Here is a 13,852-nt window from a genome sequence, read left to right as displayed (position 1 = left end):
GGAAGGGACCACCTGGGTGAGAGCCGGAGCCCGGTCCGGGTTACCAATTAACTGGCTCCACTGGTTTTCCTTTAAATCATGAGACCACACACGGAGGTCCGGGAGGGTTCCACAGAGCCAGGGCAGGAGTGAGCAGCGGGCATGGCGTGGGCCGGCGGAGCAGAGCCGCATGGGGACGGTCGCGGGGACAAGAGGCCGGCGTGGGACAACAAGGGCCAGTACCTGCTGAGCTGCCTCGGCTTCGCCGTGGGCCTCGGCAACATCTGGAGGTTCCCGTACCTGTGCCAGACCCATGGTGGAGGTGAGCCCTCCCCGCGAGCCCTGCGCCGGGAGCCCGTGCAGTGGGGGTCCGGCCCCTGGCCACCCCTTCCGGGGCTCGGGGAGCTGCCCCAATACCGCTCTTCACAAGGCTCCCTGCAGCTCCATGGGGTGCGCACGGGCCAGGCCCCACCCCCTCACATCGGTGCCCAGGCCATGGCACCCCCTCCCTGCTCAAGAGTCCGTGGCTGTCACCCACAGCCCCGGGGAGTGGACCCTGAACGGTCCCCAGGCCAGGACGGTCCTTTTCTGGGGTACGACCTTGGGGCCCACGGGGCCTCAGTGTCAGGTCAGCTTGCTGCCAAGCTCTCCTCTGCACGCGTAAGGCCTGAGGCCTCCAGAAGCCCTCTAGGGCCGTCTTCCCGTATCCACCGGGCCCCCCACTGGAAATGCGGGTGCTGTTCTCTTCGGGGGCAATTCCCCTGGCCCCCACCAGGAACAGGTCAGAAACGAAGGTCTATGTGTGGCTGGTGGGGAGTCATCCTGGCCCCTTGGCCCCCCGGCCGTGCTGGGTGCACAGGGGTCAGGCCGCGCTGGGGGAGTGTGGGCTGGGGGTCTGCGGGAGCCGCCGCGGAACAGAGCGGGCGGGAGGCAGGGCCGGTGGGGAGTCCCTGGTTTATGAGGAAACTGTTTCCTGGAAGTCTATTCGGTTTTCCTGCTTATGAGAAGTTAGAGGAGACACCTCTGCGGGAGCCGCTGTCCCGGAGGTGTCAGAGCTTCCACGGAGGGCTGGGGCCGGGCGGGCATGTGTGCCTTGGGTTGTGCCCCGGGCCTCCGAGCTGCCGTGTGCATCGGGAGAGGCACATGCAGACGCTCAGAAGTGACCTGCACACTGGCGGTCACTCCCGGTCAGTAAATGTTGCTCTGACTGGAACCGGTTGGCCGTCACTGTGCTGCATCGTGCAGGGACTGTCCTGGGAACGTGGCTTCCGGAATCCGTGTGCTGGCGTGGCCTGGCTTGAGGGCTATGACCCGGGCACGGGGCACCAGGACCAGCCCATCACCACCTGCACTCGCAGGCCGGGGGAGGGAGGACCTGCTGTTTAAATACTTCTTTTAGACCCTATTTCCGGGTGTGAAGCCCTTCGTGAAATGCCATAGAATAGTCAAGTTTCAAAGCTCCCCTTTTTCCTAAACAAGCACTCTCCCGCGCGAACGACCTTTTCGCCTCACGTGGGTCACTGCTGATAACCTCGACGAAGAGATGAGCGGAAACCCTGTTGCATTTTCTTTCTTTTTTTTTTTTTTAAAGATTTTATTTATTTATTTGACAGAGAGAAATCACAAGTAGATGGAGAGGCAGGCAGAGAGAGAGAGAGGGAAGCAGGCTCCCTGCTGAGCAGAGAGCCCGATGCGGGACTCGATCCCAGGACCCTAAGATCATGACCTGAGCCGAAGGCAGCGGCTTAACCCACTGAGCCACCCAGGCGCCCCCCTGTTGCATTTTCATTCCGCACAAACTCATGACCCGTGGGTGAATATTTTCTCTTCTCAGTGATTACTCAGATCTCTAGGCTTCTCTTTAGCGATGAGACTTAAAAGGCAACATTGTAGCAGAATTGGGGGAAACACTCAGCACACCTGCAGGGCGTCCTGTCCCGTCTCCGCAGTTCCTGGGTGCACGTCGGCACCCACCGTGCAGGTGGGGATCCCACCAGTGGCTGGCACAAGGCACCTGCCAGGGCCCAAGGTTCCAGCCCAGGAGTCATTCATGACCCTGTCCATGGCAACACGCTTGGGGCACCCAGTAAGTGGCCTGCGATCTCCGCACGGCTGTGTTGCGACCTCGGCACCCATGGGTTCCATGGAGCTGGTGGAGTCGCTACGTGATGAGCCCAGTGTGACCGTCCATGCAGCTGTCCAGCGAGGTGCCCGCCCTGGTTCTGCAGTGGCCATTGCCACCCCCCGCAGGCTTCCCAGTCAGGCTGTCGGTTCCACGGAAGACGCCCGGGAGTCACGGGCATAACATGACATTTCCAGATTGTCTGGGGCCCAATGTCCATCTTGGCATCACCGAGTCGTCCCGGACACAGAGACAATCCCGTGCCCGCCCTGGTCTCCGTCCTTCGTTTTCTGTCCGGGCGGTCTTGGGGGTCTCGCTCGGCGGATCGTCAGCCGTGACAGGCTCCGTCCTAGTCAGACAGATCTTCTTCTCCACGTCTTCTCAGCGGACGGGGCTGGGTGTCTCCCACTCAGCTCTGCTCGGGCTGGCCGTGCTCGGGGCTCTCCCAGACCCGTGGCCATTTCGCCAGCCCGCCCTCCCGCCCGGGAGAAACTCCTTTTCTCTCTTCCTCTGACACGACCGCATGAAGGTTTTGCCCACACCGCCCAATTCTCCCAATCCTAGCTGCATTTAACCCGTTTCTGCTGGTCTACCTGCAGCAAGCGCGGCTGGACGAGGAAGGGCTCGGCCCGCGGTGCTGTCGCACGGCAGAACACTGTGTCAAGACCCGGGTCCCAGGTCGCCCACGGCATCCGCCCAACCTGCGGCCAGTTGGGAGCGCCGACAGCCCTCTTTGGGTCAGAATCTTGTGGAAGGGCTCACAGAACCCATGAAGCAGTCCACTCGCTGTACCGGGTTTTTGTAGCGAGCACGGCCCGGAGCAGCCACGGGCAGGGACGCACAGAGTGAGGGCGTCGGAGCTCCCAGCACCCCCTCCAGCACCTCCCGGGCTCCCCTGCCTGGAGCGGTCCGAGCCCCGTGGCCTACGGTTTTCACGGAGGTTCCATTCTGCAGGCGCCGGTGATGGAGTCACCAGCCTGGGTGATGGGCTGTCTCCGGGCCCCCCGCCTGGCCTGGAAGCCGAAGCGGGGCTCCACGTCCCGCCTCTCTGATCGCGTGGCTGGGTTGTCCGGGGACCGGCCGCCTCCTCCAGAGGTTTTTATCCAGGTCGCCGTTCACGTGGGTTTCAGACGGGGCCACAGTGCCCGGAGAAAGCAGTAGTCTCCGTCCGTGACCGCAGAGCTGCTCCCTTCTCTTCTCCCGGAAGCATGGCGGATTCGGCTGCGAAGAGGAAGGCCCCTCCCTTCCCCGGCACTGCTCCTCCGGGCGTCCCGCCTGGGCCCGCTGGCTGCGACCCTCCCCGCAGAGCAGGGTCCGTAGGTCCTGGCCGGCCTGAGCCTGCAGGGCCCTTCCAGGCAGCAAGTCACACGCCTGGACCCAGAGCCCCTGTCTGATGCCCAGACACCCACTCCCGGGCTCCGGGCAGCTGGTCCCCTGTCCCTGCCATGTTGCGGGTGTTTGCGTGAAGCCCAAGGGGGGCTGGGAGGTGCACACACCTGCGCGGGACCCCACAGAGCGAGGTGCAGGTGGGGTGGGTGGGAAGAGCGCAGCCTGGGGAGGGGTCCCGCATCTGGACCCTATCTCCCTGGCCCGTGGCTGGCCTCTCTCCCGGCCAGGGGCTCTGTGAAGCGGTCTGGGCTATATTCACAGCCCAGCGCCAAGCCCCTGCCCGCAGGTGCCCTGCTCATCCCTGGGGCTATGGCAGCCCTCGAGGCCGCCTCCCAGAATGCCACGTCGTTCTCTTACACTTCTTACTGTCTGGCCACGACGTGCATGACACCAGCAAGCACTGTTTGTCCCAAACACCGGCGTCCTGTGCAGAAGCTGATGGGGGCTGAGGGACTACCTGTCCTCTCCTGGGCCCTGGCTCTGGGTCAAAACCTCTGAGCGAGACGCAAAATCCCAGGGAGACCCTGGCCTCATGGAGGCCGGGCTGGCACCGGGCCGGTGCAGGGAGACTTGGGGAGCACAGTTGCTGGTGTGGTCCGCCCTATGTGTGCGGGGGGGGTGGGCAGTGGACCCACACTCAGCAGTTAACTGGGAGAAAACGCAGCTCCTGACCGCACAGCTCTCCCTTCCCCCAGCAGTATGGGAACACACACCTTCCTGTAGGGTGCGGGAGCCGGCACCCCACACACGCCCCTCGGTGGGCCCCTCGGGGCTGTGGGCTCCCGGGGAGGCCGGGCCCCTCCCTCCTCACACCTGTGGCCTTTCTCCCGCTCCGGCCACTGCTGGCTCCCTTGGGGACCACAGAGCCTCCCGCCACCGTGGCTACAGGTGCCCACCTCCCAGCCTGGACGCTGGCTCAGGGCTGCAGCCCATGCCCAGGCGCGGAGAGACGGGTCCCAGCCTCCGTGCAGGCCCGGAGCTCCAGACACCGTTTCAAATTTCCTCCCTCTCTGACGTTCTGCCGGGGGCACAGACCAGCCCCACATTAGAGCAGGGTCCATAATCGGGGTGCGTGGTGTCCCTCTAAGAACAACACTGCCCCCAGAGGCTCATGGGTGGGATGCTGCCGAGGGACTGGAAACAGCCACAGACCAGGTGCCTGACGCACAGGCCCGTCTCCCCCAGCCCAAGGCCGCACCGGGCCATCGCCCACTGTCCACTGACCATGGTATCTTTGCAGGGGCCTTCCTCATCCCCTACCTCATCGCGCTGGTCCTGGAGGGGATCCCCGTCTTCTACATCGAGCTGGCCATCGGCCAGTGCCTGCGGAGAGGGAGCATCGGGGTGTGGACGGCCGTCTCGCCCTACCTGGGCGGAGTGGGTAGGCTGCCCGCCTCGGGCCTGGAGCTGCTGGGAGGGCGGGGCTGGGGGCCCCGTGGCTGCCTTGCATCAGCTTGTCACTCCAGTGCACAGTCAGTGGCTTTGACCCTGCTGGAGAGGGTCCCGGACCTAACAGGGTGGGGCGGTGCATGTGGCCGCGTTCCCGCGGGAGCTGAGTCTGCTCATGCTCTCAGCACACCTCTTCCGGGAGGCCCACTTTGGTTCCCCCAAAGCCCCAGGAGGTGCAGGGTGCTGGTGGGGTGAGCTCAGGGCGCAGGAGGGGGAGGCGGCAGGCCCAGCCCCACGGAGCAGCAGCGAGCTGTCCCAGATCGCCCACGCACGTGTCCCTGCGGGTGTTGAGCCCACACGCCCTGGGAGCCTGAGAGTGTCCGGCGAGGCCTGGACAGAGGGAGGGAGCCTGTGACACGCACCGCACGGGGGCTGCAGCACTGTGTGCGAGGCCCACCGGGAAGCCCATGAAGAGGCAGACCCCGGCCCAGCTGTGGATGGAGCCACACAGCCGTGGAGCAGACATGTTGCCCCTGTGTGCACGTAGCCAGCTGTGGGCCACCAGCAGGGCGGGGGGCCTCGGGGGGACAGGGAGCAGGGTGGGGTGCTGTGTCTGGCAGCCGGGGCAGGGGGAGGCGCTGACCGCCGCCTCCCGCAGGGCTGGGCTGCCTCACCATCTCCTTCCTGGTCAGCCTGTACTACAACACGGTCCTCTCGTGGGTGCTGTGGTACCTGCTCAACTCCTTCCAGGACCCGCTGCCCTGGAGCTCCTGCCCGCTGGACATCAACCGCACAGGTGGCATGGGTCGGGGGGTGGCACCCTGCCTCACGCGGGCCCTGCAAGGGCTCCCTGGACGGCATACCCGGAACCCTGCTCTCCCTACCCTGCTGCACCTGACCATGGGTGGGCCCGTGGCCCCCAGGGACCCCGTGTATTCACAGCCCGGCCACGTGCATGCCTGCCCAGCAGCGAGAGGCTGAGTGGGCGGGACCTCGGCTCCTGCTGGATGGGTCCAACCCTCAGCCACGGTCTCAGCAGAGGATGGTCTCACAGCCAGGGAAAAGCCACTATTTTGCGCTGCTTCACGAAGCTGTGTTAACCCTACTTCCCTTCCTGCCTCTGCTGACAATAACTTGGCCGTCCTGCACGAGGCCAGCCCAGGGGCAAGTCTGGGCCTGGAAGCTCCCTATACCCACCCTCTGGCCCTAGTTGTGCGCCCTGGGCAGTGGGGGGCACAGGTCCTGCCTGGTGTGCCTGATGCTCAGAGAGCAGCCCTGGGCTGGGTTACTGCAGACTGCACTCCTGGGCAGAGGCCTGCAGAGCCCACAGCCAGGCCTGAGCTCTGTGGCCAGCCCCTGAAAGGAGCCTCCTGGTTCCAGCGTTCGAGGCCGAGTGCCAAGCCAGCAGCACTGTGAGCTACTTCTGGTACCGGCAGACGCTGAACATCACGGCCGACATCAGCGACAACGGCTCCATCCAGTGGAGGCTGCTGGCCTGCCTGGCTGCGTCCTGGGCAGTGGTGTACCTGTGTGTCATCAGAGGCATCGAAACCACAGGGAAGGTGCAGCTCCTCGGGTGGACCCCATTGCCCACTCCCTCCAGCTCGGCGTTCAAGCACGGGTTTAGAAGCTGCGCTGGGAGGGTGCAGATGTGAGGCCGGTGCACTCCCTGGGGATGGGTGCCTGTACCCGGCGACACAGTGCAGACACTGACGGGGGCGGGGGGAGGTTAAAAGGAATTTAACCTGTTTGGGTCTCTAGGTTTTAAGTGTGTTTCTCTTGACGTGCACAGAGGATCCTGAGTTTCTGGCGATCCCTGCCCTTGTTTGGCTGTTTAGACCATTTACGTTTAGTGTGACAATCAGTGCAGGTTCCGCCGGCCATCCTGTGATTGTTTTCTGCTGGTCCCTTTGGTTCTCCACTCTGGCTGCTCCCATTTCCTGGGTGGTTCTTGTGACCCCGCTCTGTCCGTCTGTTGGCTCGTCAGTGGTAACGGTTCTCCCCTCAGGGCTGGATGAGGGGCTTGGCCATCGGTCCTTCTGGGAGCAATGCCGTCCATGGGCTGAGGCAGGAGACCCTCACTCAGGCTACACTGTCTTCCTTGGCTTTCCTGCCGCCGGCTCACATTTCACGACGACGGTCTGCGAGCAGCCAGTGTGTCCTGGCGTGCTTGTCTGAAACAGTTTACTGTCTCTTGAAGAGACATCAGTGACAGGGAGAAATGTGTCAACGGTTCCTTGCGTAGTTTCTGTGCAGGCCTGGGCCTCCGTCTCGCACACCTGCCTTCACCGTGCACCCTCCCCTCTCCCGGGGCTCAGACAAGTCCCTTGCTATGTGTGTCTTCCCGTTCGACGTGGGTGACATCACCCCTTATCTTCCCCACCTGTGGCCCCGACACACGATTGTGGCCCTTCTGCCCATGTCCGGGCGTGGGCGTGTGCCTGCTAATCTCGGCTGGCATGTTACAGTTACTGTCCCGTGAGCGTCTTTGTGCTTGGGAGGACCAGAATTACTGCATGAGACCAAAGCAACCATTAGGCCCGACAACCCACCAGAAACTCCAGAGACCCCTGAGATGGAAGTCCCTGCAGGGCGCCGGGATGGCGGTCAGTCTGTGCTCAGGGACTGGGGCGGCAGTGAGGAAAGAGTGTCGTCCTGGGTTTATTCTGAGCAGACCCCACGTGTGCAGACCCGCGGCCACACCTGACGGCAGAGGGGGCTCTGGTCCTATGCTGGGGAGATGGGTGTGGGTGTGTGTGTGGCCCCAGGGCCCCTGTGAAGTGGCCGGCTGTGGGCACTGGGGTGGAGAGAAGGGCTGGCGCCTGGGAGAGGCGCAGTGTGGGTCAGAGGGAGGCTCGCCCGCCTGGGACGGTCAGTGCCTGCCCCACAGACACAAGTGCGCACGTGACTCCACTCGTGACCGTCCCCAGGAGTGCCAGACCCTCGGGGCCTGACTGGGGCCCACACACCCCCTGGCGCCCTTGGCCCCCCCGCTGGGCTGGAATCCCCGATGACGGATGGGGGGCCAGCCACAGAGGCACCTACCACACAGCTGCCTCTTGCGGGTTTTCTGCGGAGTGGATACCACTGAAAAGTCTAATAATTTGGTCTTTTTTAAAGGCGATTTATTTCACAGCCCTGTTCCCTTATCTGGTCCTGACCATCTTCCTTATCCGAGGACTCACCCTGCCTGGGGCGGTCAGAGGCTTAATCTACCTGTTCACTCCGAATGTAAGTTGGTTTGAATGGAGTCCAGGCTCCAGACTCCAGGCAACAAACGTGTCAGAGGCAGAGCCCAAACCAGCTTGCTCCATCCCCTGGCTGTGGGAACGGCCACTAGGCAGAGGCCAGGCCGCCCAGGGCCGTGTGCGGGTGAGGGCAAGGACGTGGGTGGTATGGGGTCCCAGGGAGAAGGTCAGGGTCAGGGGAAGCGAGCAGGAGGACTTGACTTGTGACACGGATCCGAAGGGATGTTGCTGGTGGAGTTCAGGAAAGAAGCCATCTGGAGGCCCAGATGTCCCACCCCAGTGCCCTGCACCCCAGACCTCCGAGGACCTTGCGAGCTGCTCGCGCTACACCCAGCAAGCTGTCACAGGACCTGGGGGCCCACACCCCTCTTAGACCCTCACACACTCTCTAGGACCCCAGCACTCCGCAGGAGCTTCCAGGGGCTGCACAGCAGCAGGAAGGGGGCACTGGCTGTGCACATGGGTCAGCCTGGGTCTGTCCCCAGCAGCAGAGACTCCAGGCGCTTCGAGTCCCTCAGAACCCCCAGGTCTGAGAGGAGCAGAATAAACACAGCAAGTCAGGCTGCTCAGACCCATTTCTCAGCCCTGAGCGGTCTGTCGGCCTCACTCCAAGCCCACGTGGACAGGAGCTGTGGCCCGTCACAGAACAGCGCGGCCGCGCTTGCCGAGGGAGCTGCCCTCTCGGCGGGGGGCCTCGGCCGCCCACACACCTTTGGGGGAGTCGCCGCACAGGAAGCCGGGGCGGGGGGTTTCCGGGGCCGGTGGGTTCTGTCAGCGGCACAACCCTTCCCAGGTGCAGACTCTCCGGAACCCGCGGGTGTGGCTGGACGCGGCCACGCAGATTTTCTTCTCCTTGTCCCTGGCCTTCGGGGGACACATCGCTTTTGCGAGTTACAACCCGCCCAGGTAGGGACCAGGCTCGGGGTGGGCTCCCTCCGACATGGGGCCGGGCCTCCCGTCCCGAATCTCTGGGAGAGCCGCGAGCCCGTGGGACATAACGTCCCATGTGGCCTGCTCTGAACCTGTGCTAAGAGAAGGCTCACGGGGCTCCTACCACCGGGCCCCCACGGCGGCCACTAGCATGTTCCGCGGAAAGAGCCTGTAGAGTCAGTCCCAGGAATAAGGTCTCACCAGGGGCAAAACCAGCACAGGCGGCACGGTGTCACGCTTGAGGCCAGAGAAGTAGAGACTCAGGGTCCATCAGCTCCCTGGTCACTTGAGATGGATGCGGGGCCCACACGGGGCCACCTGTGGTGAGGACCCCGGGTGCTGGGCCCCGAAGCACCACCCACCGCCTCACAAGCCCCCGGGGCCGTCTGAACAAGCGGGGTTCTATGTGGCAGCCAGAGCTTCTCCCCTGCTAACATGCAGGGGTGGGATGGGGGCGCGGGGGGCTTCCCAGGCCTGCACCAGACAAGGGACCACCTCAGCCCCCTCCACATAACTCGTGTGGAGCTCATGTCAGCAAAGCCCACTCCAGGCTCCATGAGGCCCCACATTGTCCTTAGCTCCTGGTCTCCAGGCCTTGGGGACAAGGGTGGAGGCTGAGGCTTTTAGACCACCCAACTTCTTCGGCGGGGGGGGCGGGCAGGACAGGGCCTGGTGGGAGGGGGTCTAGGGGAGGGGGAGGGTCGGCAGGGAGGGGTCCACGGGGAGCGGCCATGGAAGGGGGTCTGAGACCATCCTGAGACGTGCAGGGACAAACCCAGAGCTGGGGGTCGTGGGCATGTAGGCTCTGTGTGTGGGGGGGGTCCTAGGTGGGGATGTGGGGATGGCCCTAAGCACAATGTGCCATGCGTGTGTGTCTGCCAGGAACCACTGTGAGAAGGACGCCGTGGCCATCGCCCTGGTCAACAGCATGACTTCCCTGTATGCGTCCATTGCCGTGTTCTCGGTTTTGGGATTCAAGGCAGCCAACGACCATGGGCGCTGCCTGGACAGGTGAGCATGGCGCCCTTGGCTCTGAGGGCAGGGTGTCCACGGAGCACGGACCTCAGACGCCGGCTGCCGCTCTGGGGCCGCTCAAGCACCGTCTTCCCCCAGGAGTGGGGTGGAGCAGCTCCAGAGGCCCGCGCCCCCCGCAGCCTGGAGCCTGACCCCATATGCAAGTGGGGGCTCTGGCCGACGCTGGCTAAGAGGAGGTCGTACCGATCCCACACCTGTGTCCTTACGAGAGACAGGCAGGGACACACAGACACACACGGGGGAGGCCGTGTGAGGAGGCAGAGGCTGGAGAGACACAGCCACGGGCCTGGGGACACTGGGGCACCAGAATCTGTTTGCTCAAAGGCTTTCAGTCTGTAGCTCCACCACGAATGCACAGGACACAGAGGCTGTCAGCATCTCGGAACGGCTAAGGCCAGCATTCTGGTTCGCAAGCAGCCCTCCAAAGGTGGTTGAGCAGGCCCTGTGAGGCACAGGCTCGGCCCTCTGTGACGGTGCCCAGGGCAGCCCCCTATCAGCCGTGACACCTGTGCAAACACACTCAGGCCATGCTCAGGCCACGCTCGGGGGCGTGAGGGGAGAGCCTGAGCAGATGCACAGCCTGAGTTCGGGCCCTGTGGGCCATGTGCACCCGTTGGAATGTTCTGGAGAGGCTGCGGGGCCCACATGCTGAACGGCGTGGTCCCCACTGGGGAACGGCAGGGGCGGCTCTTCCAGCTCTTCCCACCGAGCACCGTGCAAGAGTCTGTGCTCATCAGGACAGCCGGTACTCGGGCCTGCACGGGCTCCCCGGCCCAAGCCAACGGAACAGATGCTTGTGACCAAACAAGGAGAAACCAGAGGGCCCCCGACCTGGGCCCCGGACCACTTCCCAAGGCCACGAACAGCCCCAGAAGCGCCACGAGTACTCATGTCGAGGTTACAGGAGATTTCAGCAAGTGGGCAAAGGAAGAAGTCCGGGGATACCCCCGGCTTGTGTGAGCCGCGAGCCTTGAAGCCGGGAAACGCCCGCTGGGGGCAGCAGGCGGGGGCTATCCGGGGACGCTACTCTGACCCGCTGCGCCCTCGGGGGAGCGTCCCCTCAGGCCAGGCTCTGTCCCTGCAGCGAGCGCAGCCCGGCCCTCCCGAGGCGCCGGCGTCCTTCCGGGTGCTTCCGGGCTGCAGCGCCCGGCCCAGCGCGCCCTCGCCCGCCCGTGTCTCCGCAGAAACCTCCTTCGTCTCCTCAACGCGTTCGATCTCCCCGACCAGAGCATCTCCCGGGACGACTACGCCGCCGTCCTCGCGCACCTGAACGCCACTCAGCCCGAGAGCGTGGCCAGGCTCCCCCTGGAGGTCTGCCAGCTGGAGGACTTCCTGGATAAGGTACCCGCGGGGCCCGGCCTGGTTCCAGAAGGCTGCAGACCTTGTCCACAGAGCTGGCCTGGGCTGGCGTGGCAGCTGTGAACAGAGGCTGCAGGCCAGCCATGTGCCTCTGTGGGGCTGAGCTTCCAGAAAGCCCGTGGCCACAGACGCAGTGTGTCTGACGGACACCTGCCCGGGGGCTGGGGGCCAGGCCGACCCAGGACAGTGGGTGTTGCTGGTGCAGAGCTGGGCTGTGGCCAGTCGGGCAGCTGCGCCCAAGGAGGGGCAGCCGTGAACCCCTGGATGTGGGGGTGATACCCCTGAGACCCGCACCCCAGGCCTGCGGCCCCCCGCGAGCTGCATGGCAATAGGGGGACGGGTTCCTTCCCTCAGAGGCACACCTGGGCTTGCCGTGTAGCCAGAAAAGGGCAGGGCCACCCCCTTGCCCCGGTGCTGGGGGCGAGGGGTCCCCTGTGGGGTCCCAGCGCGAGGCCCCATGCACATGTTGCAGAGCGCCTCGGGCACCGGCCTGGCCTTCGTCGTCTTCACGGAGGCTGTCCTCCACATGCCGGGCGCCCCTGGCTGGGCCGTGCTCTTCTTTGGGATGCTGTTCACCTTGGGCCTGTCGTCCATGTTCGGGAACATGGAGGGCATCATCACACCCCTGCTGGACATAGGAGTCGTGCGCAGATCTGTCCCCAAGGAGGTCCTGACCGGTGAGCAGCCAGCCAGCCCGCCCTGTGGGCCTGTCCCCATGTCCTGCAGTCTGTCCACTGCTGCCTGCTGTCCAGATGCCGCCCCTCCGCGACCGTCCCAGCAGGAGCCCAGGTCTGGCCTTGCCACCCCTCAGGGCCGGTCCCCACGGCTCGGCACTCACTCAGCATCCCACGAGGGGCTGAGACCGTCCTGAGACCAGCAGGGACAGAGCCAGGGCTGGGGGTCTGAGCATGTACTGTGTCCTCCTGCCCACGGGCACGGCGCTGGGGGAGCCAGGGCAGGGCCGTGGGCTGAGCCGCGGAGGTGCCACTGTCCCCACAGGCCTGGTCTGCCTGCTCTGCTTCCTCTCGGCGGCCTGCTTCGCGCTGCAGTCAGGCAGCTACTGGCTGCAGGTGTTCGACAGCTACGCCGCTCCCCTGAACCTCATCATCTTCGCCTTCTTCGAGGTGGTCGGTGTCGCTTACGTGTACGGAATGCCCCGGTGAGTACGCGTCCCCTGGGGCTGCCCTCCCACTCCTGGCGCTCCCCCCAAACCCGGCCTGCGCACGAGGCTCCCGCACCCCGGCAGCTGCCTGCCCGGGCCGCACAGGACAGGGCAGGACCATCTGAGTCCCCGCCCCAAACAGACACGGGGGGGTGTCCCCATGGTCCAAAGCAGCTGTGTGGGGACCCGGCCCCACCTCGTTGCTTGGGCCTCCAGCCCGTCGGGGTGGGCGACAGACCGGCCCGTCTCCAGCCTCGCACGGCAGACCCCTGCGGCCAAGGATGGGGCAACTCTAGGGCACTGGGGGGCCTCTTGTCCTGACCCTCTGAGGAGGCCCAGCACGTGCCCCACCCATCCCCACCTGGACTCACAAGTGCACCACACCTGCACCCTCTGTCCCTCACCTGTCACACCTGTCCTCACACCTGTGCTCACACCAGTCAGTCTCACTTCTCACACCTGCTACTCCTGTGCCCCTGCTCAGACAGTCCTAGACATCTGACCCCTTTCCTTGTCCCCTCGGGCGTCCCAGGCAGTCCCGGATGCCAGGGCATTCACCGCTGCTCTGTGGGCATCGGGGCCATGGGCTTGTCCTCTGGAGAGCGAGGAGTAAGAGGCAGCCATCCAGTGGGGACTCGCCCAGCAGTGAGGACAGAAACAGTGAGCCCCGGGCACAACCAGCCCCGGGGCGTCAGACGGAGGCGCTTAGGAGAGGAGCTGAGGAAGGGCTGTGGGTTCCCGCCGGCTCCTGGGCACAGTGGGCATAGCTGACGCCATGGCCCAGGGTGGCTGCCGTGGCCCCCGTGTGTCCTGGCCTCCTCTACCCCCAGACCCTAGCAGAGACTGGAGACCCCAGGAGCTTCCCTGCCCAGCCCTGTGTCCCAGCAGGATGACCTTTCCACATCATGACCCAGGAAAGGTGTGGGGCAACAGAGTGCTGGGGACAGCCCCTGTGGGCCCTAGCTCAGTGACACCGGCTGAAGGCTGTGGCAGAGCAGGTCGGTGGGTGAGCTCAAGCCCAGTGTCTCTGTGACAGGTTCAGCAATGACATAGCCTGCATGACTGGGAGGCGGCCTGGGCTCTACTGGCGGGTGACCTGGAAGGTCGTCAGCCCGCTGCTGCTGCTGACCATCTTCGTGGCCTACATTGCTGTCCTGGCCTGGACGCCGCTGAGCTACAGGGCCTGGGATCCCCAATACGTAGGTCCTCTGGGGGGCACTGGGAGCCACTTTGGGCCTG

At 64.8% G+C, this 13,852-nt stretch overlaps 1 protein-coding gene across 1 annotated transcript in view; it reads left to right on the top strand.

The window, feature by feature from the left end:
- The first annotated feature begins 141 nt into the window (after positions 1 to 141).
- SLC6A18 (solute carrier family 6 member 18) overlaps positions 142 to 13,852 on the top strand; it is a 17,859-nt gene continuing 4,148 nt past the window's right edge. The window contains exons 1-11 of the mRNA XM_032337838.1: positions 142 to 301; positions 4,731 to 4,871; positions 5,538 to 5,675; positions 6,260 to 6,441; positions 8,000 to 8,110; positions 8,921 to 9,033; positions 9,940 to 10,068; positions 11,277 to 11,433; positions 11,924 to 12,128; positions 12,451 to 12,610; positions 13,650 to 13,812. Coding sequence (XP_032193729.1) covers positions 142 to 301; positions 4,731 to 4,871; positions 5,538 to 5,675; positions 6,260 to 6,441; positions 8,000 to 8,110; positions 8,921 to 9,033; positions 9,940 to 10,068; positions 11,277 to 11,433; positions 11,924 to 12,128; positions 12,451 to 12,610; positions 13,650 to 13,812 — 1,659 coding nt within the window. The remainder of the gene's footprint in view (positions 302 to 4,730; positions 4,872 to 5,537; positions 5,676 to 6,259; positions 6,442 to 7,999; positions 8,111 to 8,920; positions 9,034 to 9,939; positions 10,069 to 11,276; positions 11,434 to 11,923; positions 12,129 to 12,450; positions 12,611 to 13,649; positions 13,813 to 13,852) is intronic.

Source organism: Mustela erminea, chromosome 3 (assembly GCF_009829155.1).
Source record: "Mustela erminea isolate mMusErm1 chromosome 3, mMusErm1.Pri, whole genome shotgun sequence".
NCBI lineage: Eukaryota > Metazoa > Chordata > Mammalia > Carnivora > Mustelidae > Mustela > Mustela erminea.
Note: the sequence above shows the minus strand (reverse complement) of the source record. Positions and strands in the feature narration are given on the sequence as shown.